This window comes from Ursus maritimus, unplaced genomic scaffold (genome assembly GCF_017311325.1).
Source record: "Ursus maritimus isolate PB19 unplaced genomic scaffold, ASM1731132v1 scaffold_8, whole genome shotgun sequence".
In the NCBI taxonomy this organism is placed as follows: domain Eukaryota; kingdom Metazoa; phylum Chordata; class Mammalia; order Carnivora; family Ursidae; genus Ursus; species Ursus maritimus.
Genome location: NW_024426996.1, coordinates 77,530,758 through 77,551,456, shown reverse-complemented (window position 1 = coordinate 77,551,456; position 20,699 = coordinate 77,530,758). Strand labels below are relative to the sequence as shown.

The following is a 20,699-nucleotide window of genomic DNA, read 5'->3' as shown; positions in this document are numbered from 1 at the left end:
CCATGTTTTATGTCTCTAACTCATCTTTTGTTCTGACCCCTAGTGGCAGGAACCACATCTACCTGGGACTGGAGGGAGATGGGGGGGTTCCCAAGTGGGGGGATCCAGGGCTGGGACAGAGCTGGAAGTAGGATGAGGGACTTGGGGACCGGGAGGGGCTGGCAGGCAGGGCACACTTGTGAGCCTCTCGGGACATGTGATCGGCTCTCTGCTTCCCTATTTCAGATCTGGGGGCTCGGGGGCCAGCAGGCGGAGCGGCCACTCAGCCGGTTTCCATGGGGACCGCTAGAAAGGTTGTCAAATGTTTAAGTCGTTCCAGACTGGCTGGGAAATAGCTGGCAGCCCACCGCTCCACCCTCGTCCCTGCCCCCCAGGCCAACCCCAGCCCGGCTCCTACGGAGCTCATGCTGGCTTAGCTGGGTTGGCTCCAGCGATGCTTGGGTCGTGTTTGGTCCCCACCCTGCACCGGGGCCACTGTGGGAACTGATTAGCCAGTGAGAGTGTTGGTGGGCAGCCTGATGAGACGGCCAGCAACAGATGGAGCCCAGAAGAGCCGGTCCTGCTGTGTGGGGACCTCCGTGTGTCGGGAAGGCTTGGTTCTTGGGGGCAGCAGGGAGGGGATACGCTCACTGTGCACTCTGTCCCCAAGTGGGATCGCTGGGTAGGGGCAGCAAACGGTCAGCTTCAGGAGCCATGTAAGCAACTTCCTGTGTGGAGCTCCTGGTCTGAGAAAACAGGAGGTGGCGGGCAGGTGGCACTTGGGACTCGGGCTCCATGTGTGGCGAGATTTGATTTTGCCACAATCCCCGTGGCAGCCGAACCAAACGTGCTTGCCAGCAGGGCTCGGCCACGAGTGTCCAGTGCGGCATGAGCAGAGGCCCGGGGCCCCAAGCAGTGCCTGGCCTCGTCCAGGACGCTGCCCAGCAGGTGAGAAGGTTAAACCCCTCGCGGGCCTGGCATTCAGCATCACGGGTAGGCGACAGTTAGAGTGCAGCACAGCGAGCGCCGCTCTGGGTTCAAACCCCACTCCGCCACTTCCTTCTAGCTCAGCACCTTGGGCATGCCTTCTAGCCATCGAGGCCTCAGTCTTCCCAGCTAAAAAATGGGAATGACAGTGGTACTGACCAGAGGTTTTTATCAGGCGGTTAGACGAGGTAGTGCGCCGGTAGGGCTCCGCACAGAATCCGGCCGAGAGATGAGTGCTCGATAAGCATTGGTCCAAAAGCTGCTCCTTCCCTCCTCGGAGGGTCCGTTCAGGCCTCCTGCCTGACAGCTGTTTAGCTATGGGTTTGATGAATGAACGAAGGAAGGACCATCCAGCGAGAGTCCAGGATGGAAACAGAGTCATCTGCTATTGTGGCCCGTGGGGGCAAGTAGCTCGGCGATGGCCATCCATTCTCTGTCCCACAGTGTTCGAAGAGCCCGAGGACCCCAGTAACCGCTCCTTCTTCTCGGAGATCATCTCCTCCGTGTCAGACGTGAAGTTCAGCCACAGCGGCAGGTACATGCTGACCCGCGATTATCTCACGGTCAAAGTCTGGGACCTGAACATGGAGGCGAGGCCCATTGAGACCTACCAGGTAGGTGCCACAGCCCAGACACACCAGAGCCCCTCCCGGTCTCCATTCCCCGGGCCCAGAATCCCCCCCCCCCCGGGGGCGTCCCTGGCCGCAGAGGTGGCTTTCATACGCCCGTATCGGAGGCGAAGACACTAAGGCTCAGAAAGTCAGGCAGTCGGTCCCCAGCCCCCCAGCTCGGCCGAGAGCTGAAGCGCCTGCTCGGTCCTGCCCGCTCTCTGGCCTCTGCGCTCTGGGGCCCAGGGGAATGAGGATGAGCCTCAGGCCTGGCCCCCTTGGAGGATTCAGGTGACTCAGGGTGCGGACGCGGTCCCTCCTCGGAGCTGGGGTCTGTGGCCCCAGGTTAAGGCAGGAGAAGCCCTGCCCTCCCCCCGGGGAGCACCCCTCCTGAGCATGTGCAGTGGGGCTGGGGGGGCATGCTATGTTTCTAGATCCTCAGCCACAGGCCTTGGAAACCAGGCACTTAGGCTGAAGCTGGGGACCCCTCCCAGGAAAGGTATTACTTACAGTTTTCTGTTACGATCCACTAAGGTCTATTAGGGGTAGAAAACAAAATTCATGGGATGTTAGAGTAAGACCCCATCAGAAGCCCCAGGCAAGCCTTCACAGTGTCACCAAGTATTAGGTGCCCACAGGGCGTCACCTACATTTGTCACCTCTGTCCCTTACTGTCCCCACGAAGGGGGTGCCATCAGCTCCACGTGGTGAGAAGGGAACCTGGGTGACAAGAGGCCAGGACAAGTGGGACCTGCCTCGCAGCTGGGCAGTGACGGACGCAGAGCCTCCGGGGCCTTCTAGCCCCTTCCCTGTCCTCCGTCCCTGCCAGGGCCTGGGGTCAGGGGTGTCCTGGGAGTCAGGGGGCCCTCACTGGGAAGGGTGCAGACCCAAGGGGAGAGACCGGGAGCTCAGTCTGGAGGCCATACACCCACAAGGATGTCTGATCCCTTCAGACCCTTCTCTGAGCTTCTACTCCTTCCTGGGGAGGGCTCATGGAAGGGCCGCCATGGCTCCTGGTGGCATCCCGTTGCTAGCCACGTGTTTACTGGATGTCCTGCCCAGTCCCCCAGTTGTCACCTAGGCCCCTCGTCACACTGCCCACCCCAGGGAGGGATCAGCCCCTCCTCTGACCTCAGGCGATGGCAGAGGCTGGAGATTGGGGCAGACATGACACAGCCCGGCTCAGGTGTGGAGTGACCAGCCCCTCCTGGCGCCAGCCCGGGAAATGACTGTCTCCAAGTTCACGGGGCCCCTCAGCCTTCCGAGGCCCTGGAGTCAGTAAAGGCCCACAGACCCTGAAACTAGTGCAGTGTTTAATACGGGCATTTTGCAGGGGGAGCGTCCCTTGCCTCCAGAGATCCTGAGAGCATGTGAGGGCCCAGTGAAGGGGAAGGAGACTGTTCTGGAGACAAGGCTGAGAGCTGGGTGCTTGGCTTCTGGCCCGCTGGCCTATTGATTCTAAAATAACAATAGTTACATAAAACCAACACAGTAACTAACATTTTTGGGTATTATGCTCTAGAACTGTGCTCAGTAGGGTTGTGGTTGGCTGACTTGCAGTGCTGAACACATAGGGACTTCTCTCCCCTCAGAAGAAGTCTGGAAGGGGGCATCCAGAAACAGCGAGTGGCTCTAGCACCTCCTTGGTATCCCAACAGCTCCTTCTGTGATCTAGTCCACCATCATTTGTATATAAGTTCCCGGCCTTCCTGTGCAACACCTCATGGTGGCAAAATGGCTGCCACGCCTCCAGGAACTATGCCTGTATTCCGGGAAGGAAATAGGAGGAAATGTGAAAGTCTGTGCTGGTTGGATCTATTGGATGTTTTCTTGGGAGCACAAAAGCTTTTCCAAAACACTCCTCAGAAGAATTCTTGCAAGTTGTTGGCTGGAATGAGTCTGTGACCAGGCTGAGGAACGAGTAGTTTTACAGCCTCTCTGAGGAAGGTAGGGGAGAGGGGGTGGAGATGGGTGTTGAGTGAGCCAGCCCTCGGCATGCGCTGCCTTGAGCTGAGTCCTTGGCACACTTTTCCTCTTCTAAAGCCTCACAGCTGCTCTGGGAAGTGGGGCCAGTGTTCTGTCGATCCCATGTTATTTGGAGAAAATGGAATTAAATGGTATATCTGGGGGAGTGGAGCTGGCAAACCGCACACCCGAGATTGCTTTCCCCGGAGCCCACGCTCTTCCTTGCCCTGCCACCAGAGGAGGGCAGGGTGCGCTCACCTCGCAGGAGAGGGAGAGGGAGAGCAGTGCACGCGTATGTGCTGGGACAAGTGCATCAGTGAGGCTGCTGTGATCACACAGGGAGTGGAGTGCACACAGCAGTGCAGACCTGGAGGGGTTGAACACGAACCCCTGAGAGTCTGTCTGTGGCCGGCAGTGAAGCCAGGCACCATTTATCCCTGTTCATCTGAGTTGTTACACGTATTTGGCAAGTGTGTTCTGTGCCTGGCTAGACCCCGGGCTCAGAGAGAAGTAGGAGCCGCAGCCTCACCCTCCAGGGTCCTGGATGACAGGCACACAGTGAGCCTCGGCCTGGTGTGACCGCGGGCCAGCGGGTTCAGTGGGAGGGGGAGGCTCTGCGAGGCGGGCACCTGTCTGAAAGAAATAGCAGTGCCCTCCTGCATCTGTTTCCCCTTTTTCTCGGGGACTCGGAAGCAGGCCAGTGTCCCATCAGAGGCAGCCTGGGGCCGTAATGTGCACCTGGCATGATTCCTCCTGCCAGGCTCTATGCAGCCTTTCCCCTGGCCATGCCGGCTCCCGTGGAAGCCGGTGCTACTCCCCACCCCCCACGCTCACCATGGGAGGAAGGCGGGAGTCCCTGACCCAGTGGCTCCAGCCCAGGTTTGGGCTGTTCCCAGGTGTCACTGAGCCCTGCCCTCTGCTTCCCTCCCTCCGGGTCTTGGAGATGCACAAGACCCCCACCCCCACCCCAGCCTCCTCCCTTGGGTCCCCTAGCACAGCCCCCTGGGCCCTCCCCTTTCTGCCTCTCAGCCCCCTTCCCAGTCCACAGCAAGGCTCACCCTTCTCCTTCTAGCCTCTGGCTGGGTGCAGGCCCATCCTCTTCCCACTGCATGCCCTCCCCCCGACCCAGAGCCTTGTGGCACCTGGAGGGCCATGAGTCAAGTCTCTAACCCCACTCATTCATTCTAAAAAGCACGTTGAGCTCCTGTGATGTACCAGGCCCTGTGCACCCCACTGGCAAACTCTGAGGAACAAAACAGATCCTGCCTCGAGAGGCGTCTGTTCCTACAGGAAATATGGCTGGAAACCAAGCAGATAGGCAAAATAATCACAGGCTGAAAAAAGTGTGACAAATAGAGCAAACCAGGGGTAGAGGCAAAGAAAGTAGAGGTGCTGGAGTCTGAGGGAGGTGAGGGCATCGGCCATCTGGGAGAAGGTGCTCCCGGAGGCATGAACAGTAAGTGCAAAGGCCCTGAGGCAGGCACATGGTTAGTGTGGTCAAGGAATAACAGGGAGCCAGCTGGAGCAGCGTGAGCAGGAGGGAGAGAAGAAGAGTCTGAGGTCAGAGAAGTGATTGGGGGCAGGGCCCAGGGGGTTTGCGAGCCCTGGAGGGTCTTGAGCGGTGGTGTGACATGATCCAAGTTGGTTTCTTAGGGGACTGCTTGGCTGCCTCTGGAGCGAGACTGGGGTGGGGGGCGCAGGCAGACAGGGACAGCAGTCAGGAGGCGTTTGCCACGAGCTGGGAGGTGGCGCTTGGAGAGGTACCAGCACAGGACGTGGTGAGAAGCGGCGGCTCTGGGTCACTTTGGATTCTGGACCAGCTGCCTGTGGGGTGTGGCCGACAAGGGGCTTGGGGAGGGATGCTGTTGTAGTGGCCTTTGTACCGGGAAGGATGGGGGACTGTGGAGGGACCAGGGGCTCAGCAGTGGGCAGCCTCGACGGGCCTCTTGCCCATCCTCTTGGCAGCTGGTTGGTCCTCTGTGTGCTTGGTCGTCAAAGCATGGAGAGGATCGCACAGGCGTGCAGGCAGGAGTGGGGATAGAGGGGCCGTGGAGCCCCCTTCGTGGGTGGGTGGGCAGGGGGGGAAGTCACTGCGTGAGACCGGGGCGAACCTTCGGAGGGATGGGGGTCCCCACGAACACAGAAAGTCAGGCAGGAGCCACAGAGGCCTGTGACACTCGGGGGAGATGAGGCAGCTCAGTCTGGGGACCCGTGGAGGCGGCCGGTGGGGACCCCTCCTTTTAAAGATGAATAAGAGGTTCCCAGACAGAAAAGGATGAACACTTCCTTTTTCTTTCCTCTCCCGTCCCCTTCTCTCCTCTCCTCTCCCCCCCGCCCCTGCACTTGACCCTGGCTTGTGGCCCGAGCCACTGCCCAACAGGAGTTGAGCGTGTATTTCTGTCCCTCCAGAGTTAATCAGGGTCCCAAATACCTATGGGCGCTTTGCCCCTCATTTGTCTGCTTGGAGGGGTCTCATGACCCCCTTTCTAGGTGGGAAACTTAGGCTCACAGAGGTTAAGTGACTCTCTGGGTCACACAGTGAGGGGTAGAGCCAGGCGTTCGGGCTTTGGTTACCACTGTACCCCTCTCCTTCCCCTACCCAGAGGGCAGGACCACATCCGCGGCAGGGAGCGGGCCCCCACGAGGCCCTCTGGGTGTAGAGCTTGTCGGTCAGGTTGCTGCGAGAAGGACGCGGGCCACAGAGGCATCGCCGTCTCTCCCGTGGTGTCAGGTGACTCTGGAAGAGGGTCCTGGTCTTCCACTTACAAGCTGTGTGACTTTGGGCCAGTTACTCACCCTCTCTGAGGGTCAGTGCCTCATCCACAAAACAGGACAGGTGATGCCTAACCGAGAGCGTGTTCAAGAGGCCCGTGTGCATTCCCCTCCCCTTTCCTCCATGATTTGTGCTCATGGTGACCGTGACTTTCCTCAGAGGGCAGGACCCCATACCAGGCAGTCTTCTCTGGTTGATCCCACAGCAGTCCGTGAGGTATGTGCTCTTACCGCTCAAAGGAGGAAGAAACAAAAGCTCAGAGAGGGGAAGTCACTTGTCCAGGATCACACAGCAGGGGGAGGGGCGGAGCTGGGATTTGGTTCCTACAGTGTGGATCCCTTTGTCGCTGTGACTGTCCCCTCTCTGGCCACAGCTCAGGGGTCAGCCGTGACAGGCAGCGGGCCCTTCTCAATGAGCAGGGCTGAGTCGGGAGGGTCATCCGGACCCCCCACACACACCCCAGCTCACCCTGCGTCTTCTCTCACTAGGTCCACGATTACCTTCGGAGCAAGCTCTGTTCCCTCTATGAGAACGACTGCATTTTCGACAAGTTTGAATGTGCCTGGAACGGGAGTGACAGGTAACCCGCAGACCTGGGACGGAGGCCCCGTCGCTGGGCAGGGCCTTGGCTGCTGACCTAGCATCGTGCGGAATGTGCTGTTCTGTTTGTGAGACGCGGTGAATGAAGGTGTCGGAGGGGGCCCACGGCTCTGGCAGCACCCAGAGTGCTCAGCCCTCCCATGTGGGGCGGGATAGGACGTGACGCCACCGGCCTCCACTCCAAGCCCCCGGTCTCCGGTCTCGGTAGTGGAAACAGTCTGTTCCGGGTCCCTAGTCCCCTAGCTGCACGGCCACTTCCCTGGGCTGCTCCCGGTGCCTGGGCCTCCATGGGGCAGAGAGCTTCAGCCCCCGGTGTGCTGCGTGCGCCCTACCCCCACTCCGCATCATGGCTGCACCCGCCTCTTTCTGGCGGCTCCCCTACATCAAGCCCCCTGGTCTCCCCCACATCGGCCACATCTCACAGCCCCACCCACCAGGGAAATGGCCTGATAAGAGCTCCTGATAGCCCAGTGCTGGCCCAGCCCAGAGTGCGGACAGGAAGGCCTACGCTGAGACCATAGGGTGGGGGTGGGGAGGAGGGCCCAGAAACCGCAGGGCTGGGGCCGGGAGGGAGCCACTTGTACACAGGCTGGCCCCACGTGGGGCTGGGCCGCCGTGTCTGGGGGTAGGGATCCCTTAGAGCTGCTGCTGATATCCTGGGGCTCCTCTGGCCCACAGGGGTCTCCGAGCAGGGCAGTGCTGCCCAGCAGGGCCCAGCACGCTGGTCACAGGGGGTCTGTCGATAACACTTAGAAAACCAGGGTGGAGGCCTTGGCTTGAGACCAGGCTGACGCAGAGGGTCAGAGGGGACACACGGCACTCCCTTCGGGTGCCTGCACTCAGGCCAACCCCAGACACCCCAGTGAGGACACGGCTTCTCAGATGCCCCTGAGCGGCGGACTCTGACACATTGGGGGTTCCCCAGTGAGCACTGGCAGTGGGGCTTGGAGTGGGGCCCATTAGAATCTCAGGAGAGGGACCTATTGCCGGCTAAAGGGGATTCCAGCACTACTCTGTGTGTGTGTGTGTGTCTGTGTGTGTCTGTGTGTCTGTGTGTCTGTGTGTTGGGGGGGGTCTCCACGCTCTGTGATCGCTGCACGCCCTTCCTTCGCATTACCACCAGGGGGCACTCAAGAACAGGCGATGCCTGCCTCCCAAGCGACAGGAGCCACCAAGCTCGTCCTGGTTGGTGCCCGGCCTGGAGCTCAGCGGCCCTGCCTCTCACGCCACTTCCTGCCATGCACTTCACATGGCAGCCACCTCCATCCCTGGGATTCCTGCCACTCCCCTTAGTGGTTCCCCCAACACAACCAGCTCTGCTCCTGTACCCTGAAATCCTGACCTCAGGGCATCTAGCTCACTCCTGCTGTCACCTCAGATTATGGACTTAACTGAAGGCCACCTCCTCCAGGAAGCCTTCAGGGCCCTCTTCTTCTTGCCCCCCCCCCCCCGCCCTGCCACCGTCCAGCCTCCTGCATTTTCCATCTGTGTCTTGGCATTTATCACGTTTTCTCCTTGCCTCCGTTTGTCTTCCCTGTTGGATAGGGTGCCCTTGGGGTTGTGACTGGGGCTCAGCCCATCCTGAGCTGCTCCCTCGGGCCCGCAGGAGTGTCTGGTCAGTGGCTGTTAATGCTCCAGAAGGCATAGGGTGGACCACCTCCTTCCACTTCATCCAGGACACCTCCTCCAGGAAGTTCTCCTTGATCTGTTCTGCCTAGGACAAAGGGATTTGTGTCAACCAGACATCATCTGCAACCAGTTGCAGAAGTCAGACAAGCCTAAGCTTGTTCTGGGCAGGTACAGGCAAGGCTACCCCAGGGCTCAGGTGTACCCTGGGGCCATTGCTTTCTCTCTCTGTTCCCATCTCTGTGCCTCCCAGCTTCTCCTACACTAGCCTCATCCTGTCCTGCAGCTCCCGTCGCCGCTGGGGATGACGCTCCCAAACAGTTCCCCTGGCACTGACCTCACCGCCCACAACCCTCCCCGTGTCTATGGGAAGTTCTCACGGAGGGTCCAGCTGGCTTCCGGTTACACGCTTACTTTCTGAGCTGGTCAGCACGGACAGGATTAGTGCATGCCCCGCTTGGCCAGCAGGGGGCGCGTAGAGCCCTGAGCTTGGCAGCCCCTCAGCTGTCCCCAGTGGAAAGAGCAGTGACTGATGTCCCCAAGTGCAGATGAAGAAAATGAGGCGAGCAGAGGGGAAGCAACCTGCCTAGACACAGTCCAGGGGCAGGGGCTTTTCTCTGTTACGGGAACCTTCTGGAATGAAAGCAGTGGGTCATTCTCTCCTGGTGTGGTTTGCAGGGTACTGGGACCTGGTGTTCTGAGATGAAGGAGACCCTTCTCCTTGCAGGTGGGGAGGGGGCTCCCTCTTCTGCCCAATTGTTTGGATTGCCAGTGACCTCATTCAGCCTTCCCGTTGGTGGATCAGAAGCTGGGGTAGGGGACCCTGGGGTGGGGGGTGCTGCCTGAAAGCACTCACTGGCTAAGCGAGGAAAGGGGGGCTTCCTTCCCCTCTTCTCTGCCCTCCTGGCCGGGGGGGGGCTCCAGCAGTGCCCTTTCCTGAGAATCATTCCTCATCCACTCTTTCTTTCTGCTCCCCTAGTTGGGGCGTCCTGTCTCCAATTAGTCTCCGGGGCTTCAGGCCAGGAGGATGATTAGAATCAAGAAATGCCTGTTGGCATGGTGGTGTAACAGGGCAGGAGGTTTCCCAGACCCCACACTGCCCTGTTTTACCGAGAATCCCATGCCGTGCTCACCAGGAGCTGGGGGTCCTCGTTACCCCCATTTCATTGATGGAAAAACCTGCACGGAGAGGTGGGGAGCATGTTAGGGACAGAGCTAGAATTTGAACCCAGGTAGGCTGGCCTGAGCACCTGCCCACAATACCTGGGTGGGGGGCGTGCCTTTGCCTTTTAGGCCCTAGTACAGCAGATGGGGAGAAAAAGGCCTCTGACCCCATTTTTTTACAGCGAGGCCAGTTACCAGCCCCAGATCGCCCAGCGCCTGGGGCTGCCCCACTGCCTTCCTGACCTCAGTCTGAGCTCCACAGCAGCTACTCTGGGCCCAGGGAGGGGAGGTCTTGGCCCCATGGGGATCTCAGACTCACCGTCCTGCGTGGGTTTTGGAAACCACCGCCGTGCCCTGGCCCCAGGCTCCCGAGTCCAACCCGAGCAGGGCTGGTGTGGATTTTATGAGCTCCCTGGCTGGGTCTGCGGCCAACAGGTGGCCCCTTTCCTCTGTGGGCTCTGGGAGCGACCACCGAATAGGGCAGCCCAGTGCAGGTGACAGGGTGAAGCCAGATGAGGGAGGGGGTGCTGCAGCTGCTCACCCTGGGGGAGAGGGAGAGTCCCCCTTCTCTTGCTGGCATCTCAGCAGTGTCCCCTGCGTCCTAGGTCCAGGCACAGTGGGTGACAAGGAGGGAGCAAAAGCAGGAATCACCTTCTAAGAAAGCTTGGGGCCAAGGGCACCTGGGCTTATCAGCGCCTCCTACCCGTGCATCTGCTGCGGGCTCCTGGCAGGTGGGGACCTTCCCTGTGACCCAGCCTGACACAGCAGCGGACGCCAGGGGGACACGCTGTGCGAGTGAAGGGGGCATCTGGACGGCGCCACAGATGGGTCCCCCCGCCCTGCCCTTATCTGCTGAGCCAGGCAGGCCTGATGGGTTGCTGTCCTGGGTCGGGAGGTCAGAGTTCATCCCAGCGGGCGGCCCCCAAGGTCTGAGCATCCCCCGCTGCAGGGCGCGTGGCAGACTTGGCCCTGACGGACTTCTTGTCTGGCAGGCATGAGCCTGGGATCTGCACATTCCAGTCTTGGCACCCCCGAGAGCACAGGGCACCAGGGGCACAGCAGAGATGGGACCCTGTGCCTACGTGGCAGGACCGTGTGGTTTGCGGGGCATAGACTGGAGCAAAGCTCAGAGGGAAGCCTTGGGCAGGAGGGAGCGGTGGGGGCCATCAGGGGAGGGGGCTGGGGATGGTGTCCTGGATGAGGTGCCCTCAAGTCTCAGGACAGAGGGTGGAAAAGCATTGGGGTCGAGGGAACAGCATGGCAGAAGCCTCAGGAAAGGAAGTGGCAGTACCTGCTGTTGAGGGCAGAGGTTAGGTCTCAGAGTGAGTAAGTGCTCTTGGGCCTCCCTGGGGTGGTGCCCCGAGAGAGGCCAGCCTGGGGGATAAGGTCTCGGGGCTGGGCTGGGGGTCAGAAGCAGGGGGACCGGTGAGCGGGCTGTTACAGCCGTTGCTCTGGCCAGAGACGAGGGCGATGTGGGCCGTGAAGGTAGAGGGGAGGGCTGGAGTCAAACCACCTTCAGGGGATCTGAGAATGGACAGGAGCTGGGTCGCATACACCTTCGGGGTGGCCCCAGGGGCCACAGGGACCTGGATGGAGCCTTAGAGAAAACATACCCCCTTTTCTGGAAAGCAAGAGATGTGTGCAGAAACTCCCCAGTGGGGCCATCACCTCCCAGGCTGCGTGAGGATCTGAAAACGAACAGGCCACCTTGTCCCTGAATGTCCACTTGTTATTGCAAGTGTTAGCCAGCGAGCCCCCTGTAGTCCCCCACCCCCCGCCCATCAGCCTTGGGACTCTGACACTGGGCTGCAGGGTGGCCCCTCTTGCCCCCCAGCCTCAGTGGTCCCAGATCCCCAGCTCTGTCCTCTAGCCTGGGCCTTCTAAAGCCCCGTACACGGGTGTTCCGCGGGCTGAGCCTCCAGAAGCCCCCTGGACTGACTGACCTCCCTAGGTCTCCGGTTGGTCTCTAGGGCCTAGGTTCCTAGGGCCTAATGTTGGGGGCATGTCTTTCCCCAGGAGAACAGCTCTGGGTCTCTGATTTTGTTGCCCACTCTCCTTCTCATGGCCACAGCTCAAGGAGGGCCTGGGGTGATGACCTGGCCTGGCCGAGGGTCCTGTCGGTTGTAGTGGCCAGACGCCTGGACCCCGAGGGGCTGCCGGCATGCCAGCTCTGAGGACCAGCCCTGTGACATCTGGGCTTGGGTTCCAATGACGAAGTCACCATCCCAGTCCCCGTTCTTACGCTGGGGGATCCGTGCTACACGGGAGAGGTCTCCCAGGTCATAACCTGGGGGGATGTTTGAGCCAACCTGGCCTTCTCCAGGATGAGCTCATGTGCGAGGAGAGAAGAGGAGCTTACTTCTGGAAGGTGGGAGCAGGAGTGCCTCTCCCCACCCGCCCCCACACAACGGCGCCCTTCACCTCCTCACCGGCTACTTCTTCGTCTCTACAAGCAACGGGTTTGTTCCATGGATTAAGGTGTTAGAGGAAGAGAGTAGAGCCAGAGACTATGTTGGCATGCTCTGCCTACCTGCCGTCTCCTCCAGAGACGCCGCAGAGCCCCAGAAAGGGCACAGCTGCAGGGAAGCCCCTCGCCCGCCCTCCCGGGTCAGGTGCAGAGGGGGGATGGGCGAGGCGGCCTCCTGCATTCCTAGGACTCCCAGGGTCTGCTGCATTCACTCGCATTCACTCGTTCCTGCAGATACTCTCCTCCAGAGCACCCACGGGGGAGGGGGGTACTTCTGAACTTGCAGGTGCGGCAGGGGACGAGAGAAGCCCTTTCTTCCCTTCGGTTTACAGAGCATTTGCTGCCTTCTCCCCGAGCAGCAGGCCAGGGCTCTCCGCTTGGTCTGGGTCTGTTTGGCTGCCACTGACTGTCAGCATTTGCTCCCCCGATGAGGCCAAGCCCGGCCTTGGGGCTCAGACAAGACACGCCTGCCCCAGGAGCCCCCACCCAGTGGTAGAGACAGAGGCACCCGCAGACGCTTGCCCACGGTGGTTAGCGCCCTGAGGTGTCCCCCGCCTGCCCCTCTGGCTCCCAGACCCGGTGCCGTGAGGCCGGCCACGGTGCTCTCTGGCTCCTGGCCAGCTTTAACCAGTGCGAACCCTGGAAGGAGGTCTGAGGGCAGGAGAGAGAGACAGGGTATTTGCCCCACCTCCCTCCCTGTCCTCTGTGCCGACTGTGCCCCTTTGGGCGCATCTCCCGGCAGCCAGTCTCTTCACACAGTTCTGTCTCCTGTCTCTGTCTGTGTCAGCTTTTCTTCCCTCACCCCTCAGGCCTGGGAGGTGGTAACAAAATCTCCAAATGTTCCAGCCCTAGGGCTTGGCACATTCCCTGTGGTTCCCTTAGAACCTTCCAGAACATTTGTGCATAACCTCTTTATGGAGCTCTTCTCCAATCCCCACTTGGCCTGTGCCCTCTGCCCTCTGCTGGGGTCCAGGTGACCCCGCCTGAGTCTGCCTGGACACCCCAGGAACATCGCAGAAGAACCTTTATGGAGGAGGTTTTCCATCCCCACTGCCCCCAAGCACCTCCCCCCCCACTGATCTCCCCACACAGGTCTGACAAGGCATTTGGGTGTCAGGGGGAGGGAACACCAGGTGCTGGCACTGCCGACTGTGGACTCCGGCGGAAAGCCTCTCCTTGTGGGTGCAGGCCGTCCCCAGGAACCACACGTGCAGGGTGTGCAGCAGAGGCCCCGAAGCCGCTCGGGGGTGGGAACCCAAAGCCTCTACTTCCCTCCAAGGGACTGTTGGCCCAGACTCGCCAAGCTCTGAGAGCACGAGGTCCTTCCTGGGAAGGATCAGAACTCCGAGGGGCCGCCTTCTCAGGGAGAAAGGAGACAGATGGTTGTCAGTCCAGCCCCTGCCGTCTGTGGCGGAGGTTGGGGGGGGAGACGGCTCCCTCGGGCAGGTCCAAGAGCCAGGCAGTTTCAAGGCCTCCCCACCGCACACCCGGCCCGCCATCTAGAAGGGGCTGACATTGAGAGATGGCCCACAGGCGAGGGGACAGTGTGACTCGCGATCACACCTGTCTGTTCCCGTGCAGGCCCGGGAGGCCGGCTTCCCGGTTTGGGTAGAGATGCCGCGGGGAGGGCCCCGGGTCTACTCTCCCGGTGTCTGTTTACCAGCCCACGTTCTCCCATGGAAGGGAACACGTTACAAGGAGACGTATCACTTTCAGCCTGTGACTCAACGTAATCCAGGGCCCCCAAACCCCTCCGTGGGCGCCTGGCCTCCCCCAGCCCATGTGCCTGATGGGAGAACGTCTCCTGGTCTGTCCAGGGGGACATCTGCCTCCAGCATCGCCTGCTCCTGTGCCTTGTGCCCCTGACTTGGGCGATCTTGCAGACCTGGCATATGTGCGTAACCCTTGTTAACTAGGGTCCGCGGGGCTCTGTCTCGGAGCAGTGACACCCCCAAGAAACACGTTCAGCTTCCAAAGGGAAGAAAGGAATTCCGATCTGTACACACACCCCTGGAGAATGTTGAAGGGGACCTCATTTCCTGGAATCCCCTCCCTCCCTCCCTCCCTCCTGAGTTATTTTGCCCCCCTCTCCCTGCCTGGCTGCTCTAGGGCCTGTCCTGGGCCAAACCCCAAAACCCCTTCTCTAGACCCAGGCCCCATGGCTGGCATTCCGGCTGTCCCAGCTCTTACATGCAGACTGACACGGCCTTTCTCCCATGCCCCAGGAACCCCTTCTCCTTAGGGGAGGTGGGGGGAGGAGAAACGCAGTGGATCACGAATGTCGGATTCTCTTCTGCAGGACAGGGAAGTGTGTGAGCACCTGCACAGCACCGTGTGCAAAGAGCATTTAGTGACTCAGCTGCTCAGAACAGGGGGTGCTGGATCCCCGCCATGGGGGGCATTGTGGGTGGGGTCGGGTGGCCCTGGGTTGGCCTTGGAGTCTGCAGTTGGGCCAGCGGCTTCTGGGTTGATTTGCCCTCGGCTTTCTGTCTGCTGCTGCTTAGTCTCTCTGGGAGGCGGGGCCTCTCCTGGAGGAAAGGGAGAGTGCAGGAGAACTTTCTCCGGGGTGTCTGGGGCAGAGCTCCTGGCCACGGAACCCGCCAGCAGATGGCAGCTGAGTTGTGAGAGGACCAGAGCCGGAGAGGAAGAAGGGTGGGGACCACCGGGACCCATCTCTTCCCCCCGGGGTGGGAGTGGCCTGCAGCCCCGGGTTTGTCCCCCGAAGGGTGGTGCGTTTCCTCCCACGTCCTCCCTGCCTGACGCCTCTCCTCCTCCCGCCAGCGTCATCATGACCGGGGCCTACAACAACTTCTTCCGCATGTTTGACCGGAACACCAAGCGCGACGTGACCCTGGAGGCGTCGAGGGAGAGCAGCAAGCCCCGGGCTGTGCTCAAGCCGCGGCGCGTGTGTGTGGGCGGCAAGCGCAGGCGGGACGACATCAGCGTGGACAGCCTGGACTTCACCAAGAAGATCCTGCACACGGCCTGGCACCCGGCCGAGAACATCATCGCCATCGCGGCCACCAACAACCTGTATATCTTCCAGGACAAGGTGAACTCCGAGATGCACTAGGTGGGCGCGGAGCCCCGTTCCCGACACGACCGCCGAGTGGCGCGGCCCAGAGCGCCCCGTCCCTCCCGGCCTCCCTGGCCAGGCCGCCTCTGCTGGCCACGCTCTCTGTCTGAAAACAGGAGTCAGGAGGATTCATAGCCACAGACCATGAAACGGACGTGATGGTCGCCTTGGGTCCAGGCCTTTCGTTCCCGTACTTAACCTTGTGCTGCCTGTTCCACGATTAGGACTTGGACATCTCCGGGTTCCCGCTTCACTTCTTCCAGCAGCAACTTTCAGGGGTAGGGGGCACCCTGGGACCCATCCCCCGGCCCCCAGATCAGGGCTCTGGGGACAGAGGACGGACTCAAACAAGCCAGCCAGGGATTCTTTTGATTACCAATGGAGCAATTCCCACTGTCTCAGAGCCAAGGGTCTTCCCCTGGCTTTTTGAATCGTGAATTCATGCTGAGAATTGGCAGGTGCAAGCTCCTCTTTTAGGTTCTTTCAGTGTCTTTCAATACCCCAGGTCTGGCGTTTCCTGAGAGGAAGGGGGGCAGTGAAACCCACCCGTGTGTGTGCGTGCCTCTTCTTCTCACCATGTACCCAGCCTTTGCTGAGCGTGGCCCGGGGGCTAGGCACGGTGCTCGGCCCGTTAAGCACGTGGATTCAGTCCCCACTCCGGGGGGACTCTGCTGTCCTGCTTCATGGTCACTGGGCACCTCGTGGGAGCTCACACGGGCTCTGTCCGTGACCCTGTAAGGTGGGTGTCCATTCACTTACTCCATAAACACCAGCCCCTCACGGAGTGCCAGGCTCTGTGGCAGGTGCCAGGGACGGAAGGTGAGTAATTATCATCTCCCCTGTATGCACGAGGCGACGGGCCCCGCCAGCATGAACAGTTTGTCCAAGGCACGCGGCGACCAAGTGGTGGAGTCAGGAATCCTGAGTAGGTCTTCCCGTGCGCTGGGCACTTTCCAACCCACCACGTTGGCAGCTCATGTTAAAGCAACGTTCTCCCCTGGAAGGTTCTGGAAATACCTCTTTCATCTTGGGAGGGGGGACAGAGCAGATGAGCGATGACAAGGGTCCGGCGGGGCGACCCAAGCTGTAGCACGGAGAATGGAGAAGACCCCGGTGATGCCAAGCGCTGTGTGTGGTGACTTCAGACCCCCACCCTCTCTGGGGCACCTCGCTGCACCCACATCTGTACCCCAGCCCTTTGTTCAGGTGCACTGAGCTGCCTCCAAGAGGAAATTGCATGTTACGACCCTTTCAAGATACATTTTCTTTAATGACCCAGCCTCGGAGGGCTCTTTCCTGAGGGCCACGGAGAATGCCGTGTTTCCACAGCACCTGCTCCTGCCGCGTGGACGTGGAGACTGGCTCTGCCCACCCCGCCCCCTCGTCCCTCTGCGTGCAATTACAGCAAAGCGCTGGCTGTGCGTGGGATTCGGAGAACAGAGCCCGGAGGCCGTAGCCAACATTTTTTTTACAAGACGTAACCCAACCCAGGAAACAGACCCACCCGAGATTTTTCTCCGTGGATGACGGTATACTTTCGTGTGGTCAAAGCACAAGACGCGTGTGCATTCACTTCTGACCGTATGCTATTTACGTGAGGAAATGGGTCCATGGTTTCGTTTTGGGTTTTTTTGTTTTTTAAATCAACATGAATGAAGAATGTTTGTTTATATATCACTGTAAAATCCAGGTGACCTGGACAGTATTATATGTACATATCTATTCTAATTAAAATTAACAATCGCAGGATTGGATTCCTTTTTCCCCCCTTTGTAAAGAGGTTCAAGAATGTGGTACCTTGTATAGAAATCTTGTTGAAGCCAAAATCCAGCTCTGAGGGCCTTACACAATTACGCGGATATTTGGCACAATCCATTTCCCTTTGTGATTCAGACGCGAAGAGGAGACTTGGCATTTGCAGCTGGAGGTGAGTGTCAGCTCGTAGATTTCACACTGACCGTCTACAGAGTGCGACTCTTAACACTGCATTCGAAGGGAGGTCTGAATACAGTTCCTGGTTCTTTACTCCTGTTTTAAACTTTGGATACCAAACCAAAAAGGAAAAGAAAGAAAGAAAACGATCTTAGAGGAAAAGCATGTCTTCAGATCCCTGGAAAATCATGATGTCCAAAGCAAGTTGTGAATAATGACATATGCTGGGGGGGGGAGGGGCAAGATTAGACACGGCAGACAGGCCAGTAAAATAGCCACAAACTCTGCTTCTTACTCTGTTTAAATTTTCTGCTCTTCTTGAATGTATGAGCATTCACATAGTCATTGTGAAGTTGTTGGGTCGTTTGTTTTTATTCTAATACTCTGAGGACTGAGCTCTTGGTGGCGTTGGGTATGTGGTGGTAGGGTAGACAGACCGGATCACTTTGGATTCCGTAGCTCATGGGTGAATTCTGGTTTTCTTCGGTATCTCAGATTATCCAACTGTTGAATAAAATTATAAATATGTTAATACCAGCTTTTTCCAATAAAATAACAAATGTTACATCGAACATGAGACTCTGCCATTTGTTTTTAACGAGGCCAACCCCAGGGTGGTGGGTGCCGTCAGGAGGCCATATGGGGAGGGCTGGCTCACCTCAAGGCTCTGCGACTTTATCTCTCAATGAAGTTTTTAACCTTTCTGAGTTCTGATTTCATCACTGGAGAAATGGAGCTAACCTCACGAATCGGATGGTGCTTGCAAAGTACAGTGTCTGGCACATAACCTCTCAATAAACGATCATTAAGTTTTGCCCTTTTTTTGTTTTGTTTTGAAGCAGGTGCTCATAGCCCACCATGATTTCCAGTATTCTCACACTCTGTCATGATCTTTTTCACCCCCACATCAATGTAAGAGTACAGATGAGGTCCAGAGAGGTTAAGGAGTTAGCTCGAGATCACACAGCACGTGTTGGAGCGGGTGTCAAGCTTGGCCTGCATAACTCCTGGAGTGTCCCCCCGCCTAGCAGCACCACCCCACAAGTGCCTCAGGGTCCCAGGGAACAGGAGCCTGGGAGGAGAGAGACGACAGGGCATCTGATTGGTTCTAGATGCCAGAGGGGCCCGGCCCGGCCTGCTACAGTGGCTGAGATAAGCCAGAGGATGTGTGGGGAAGTGCTTTGTGCCCCCCGTGCTGGGGTTTTCCAGCACCCCTCCTGGGAGCCCCAGGCCTCCCCTGTCCACTTTGCAGAGGGCACTTTCTGCTTCCGATGCACTGGGAGGAAGGCAGGCACTGCTCGGGTGGGTGTATCTTGAATCAAGCGACCTGGGACTGGGCTGACCTCTCTGAACCACACGTGTAGCTGGGGGGCAATGCCGCTCCTCCGTGTTGTTGGGACAGCTGACGCAATAGTGAAAGCTCCATCACTGAGCCGCGTGGGACTGTCCCCGGGCTGCACACATACAGTCTCGTTCACATGATTACCGTGTCTGACCTACACACTTGTCTGGGCTTCATGTTATCCCTTGTGCAGCGGAAGAGGGGAGTCCTGCTGTTACATCCACTTTACAGATGGAGAAACTGGGGCTCAGAGAGGTGAAGTGATTTAACCTGCACCCAAATACATAGAACCAAGGAGTGGTGGAGTCTGGATTCAAATTCAGATGTAAACACGCCAGCCACGCGGTTGGTGTTCAGAGGATGGTCAGGGACGTCGTGGTCTCAGCCCCACCAAATCCAGCTACAACCAGCACGGACTAAGCACCAGCTTGGGACTGTGCATGCGTGACCTTGACATGAGAGGTGATCCTGGGTCATCAGGCGGGACCCATCTGTCACATGAGTCCTTGTCAGCAGAGAACCTCGGAGGGAGAGGAGACAAGAGATGGAGGGTCAAATGTGGCAGGAGGGTCCCATCTGCCATTGTTGGCTCTGAAGATGGGGGAGGGGGCAGTCCACGGGCCCGGGAGCACGGGCGCCCACAGGCTGGGAAGGGCGTGAGTAGATTCCTCCCTGGAGCCTCGACAGGACACTGCCCGGCTGACACCTTGCTGATGGTATGAGGGGCGATGTAGTCCCCACTGACTCCCATAACAACTCTGGAATGCTGCTCCTTACAGTCTTGATTTCCCAGAGGAGTTATCTGAAGCCCAGGACATTTAGGACACCTGCCCAGGGCCCGCTGCCCACATGGTAACGACGACGCTAGTGACCACCGATGGCCACCAGCTCCGGGCCAGGCACTGCGCTCAGCCCTTTGCAGTCATTGTTTCATATCACGGTCGACCCACGTGGTAGGTGCTATTACTGCTCCTGTTCTAGAGATAAAAACTCGAGGCTCAGAGAGGTTAGGGAACTTGCCCAGGACCACACAGTAAAGGCAGAGCTAGAACCCAGGTGTCTGAGGCTTTTGTCCTGTGCAGTCGTAGGTTCTGGAGCTGGGGTCTGACCTCAATCCTGTTTTGACCTCAGAGCCCGGTTCTTCCGGCACTGACACTCCTGGGCCAAGGGTGGCCGACTGCATGCAGCCTGCGAAATCGAGAGAAAGCTTTATGATTCCTCCGGTACTGGATTCCTTATTTATGTGCCCCCCAAAGTTGCCGCCTGGGAACTTTGGCTACTTTTCGCTGAAAAGGGGGCCCTTTTACCAAAATTCACACAGCTTCCTTGTTTTAACCTAAATGTAAAGTCCTCCAGGTCGGAAAGTGCCCGGGGAACGCATGTCCGGGGGGTCAGAGCAGCTGTAAGAGCCGGATGGGGGGGTCAGGGTGGGGAACCCCGCTGTGGTCTGGGGCCTGCTGTACGCTTCCTTGTTCATCTTCCCCAATCCTGAGAGGGACTGATGAGGAAGTGAGGTTCGGGCGTCTGCCAAACCCCAAGTCACGTAACCCGTGGCTGGTGGGATGGGGATTTGGGTGGTGCCCTCCTCAAGCAGGACAACAGGGAGTCTCTGACCAAGAAGACAGATGATTTTGGCAGGAGCGTGGCATTGACAAGAGGGGATCGGGAGTCAGTGTAGGTGACCCCACAGCATCTTTTCAATCTGTCTTAGCTCTGGGCTGACTTGGAACATCGCTGCGGCCCCGTGGGCAGAGAAACTGCGCTTGCCATAAGCTTCATTAAAGTAAACTGAGGCAGGAGTGATCAAAACATCTAGAAAAATACAACTGATTCAAGTAAGGAAAGAGTGTGGGGCCACCCTCTCGGCCGGCAAATCCAACAGCCTAGTAGACTCCATGACAACATTCGAAGGCACCTGGGGACTTTTAAGGGGCTTGGGGGCAAGATTCTGGAAGAGTCAGGGCTGCTGGCCTGGGGGTGGGCTGGGGGCGCAGCCACAGGAGACCCGGGTTTCATCCTGGGTTTAATCGCAGCCTTGTCACTGGCCAGCATATAGGTTGTATCTGTTATCCGCTGCCACGTAACAAATGGCCCCCCAGTGTAGCAGTTTGAAGCAATGGCATTTATGGTCTCACATGGTTTCTGAGAGTTGGGAATCGGGGGTCGCTGAGCTGGGTGTT

The 20,699-nt window shown here is 58.7% G+C and overlaps 1 protein-coding gene across 1 annotated transcript in view; it reads left to right on the top strand.

Annotated features, from left to right (window-relative positions):
- Positions 1-17,974, top strand: part of PPP2R2C (protein phosphatase 2 regulatory subunit Bgamma) — a 51,436-nt gene extending 33,462 nt beyond the window's left edge. Inside the window, exons 7-9 of the mRNA XM_008685817.2 lie at positions 1,411-1,580; positions 6,801-6,892; positions 14,951-17,974. Of these exons, the coding sequence (XP_008684039.1) occupies positions 1,411-1,580; positions 6,801-6,892; positions 14,951-15,242 (554 nt within the window). The 3' untranslated portion in view covers positions 15,243-17,974. The remainder of the gene's footprint in view (positions 1-1,410; positions 1,581-6,800; positions 6,893-14,950) is intronic.
- The last annotated feature ends 2,725 nt before the right edge of the window (positions 17,975-20,699 follow it).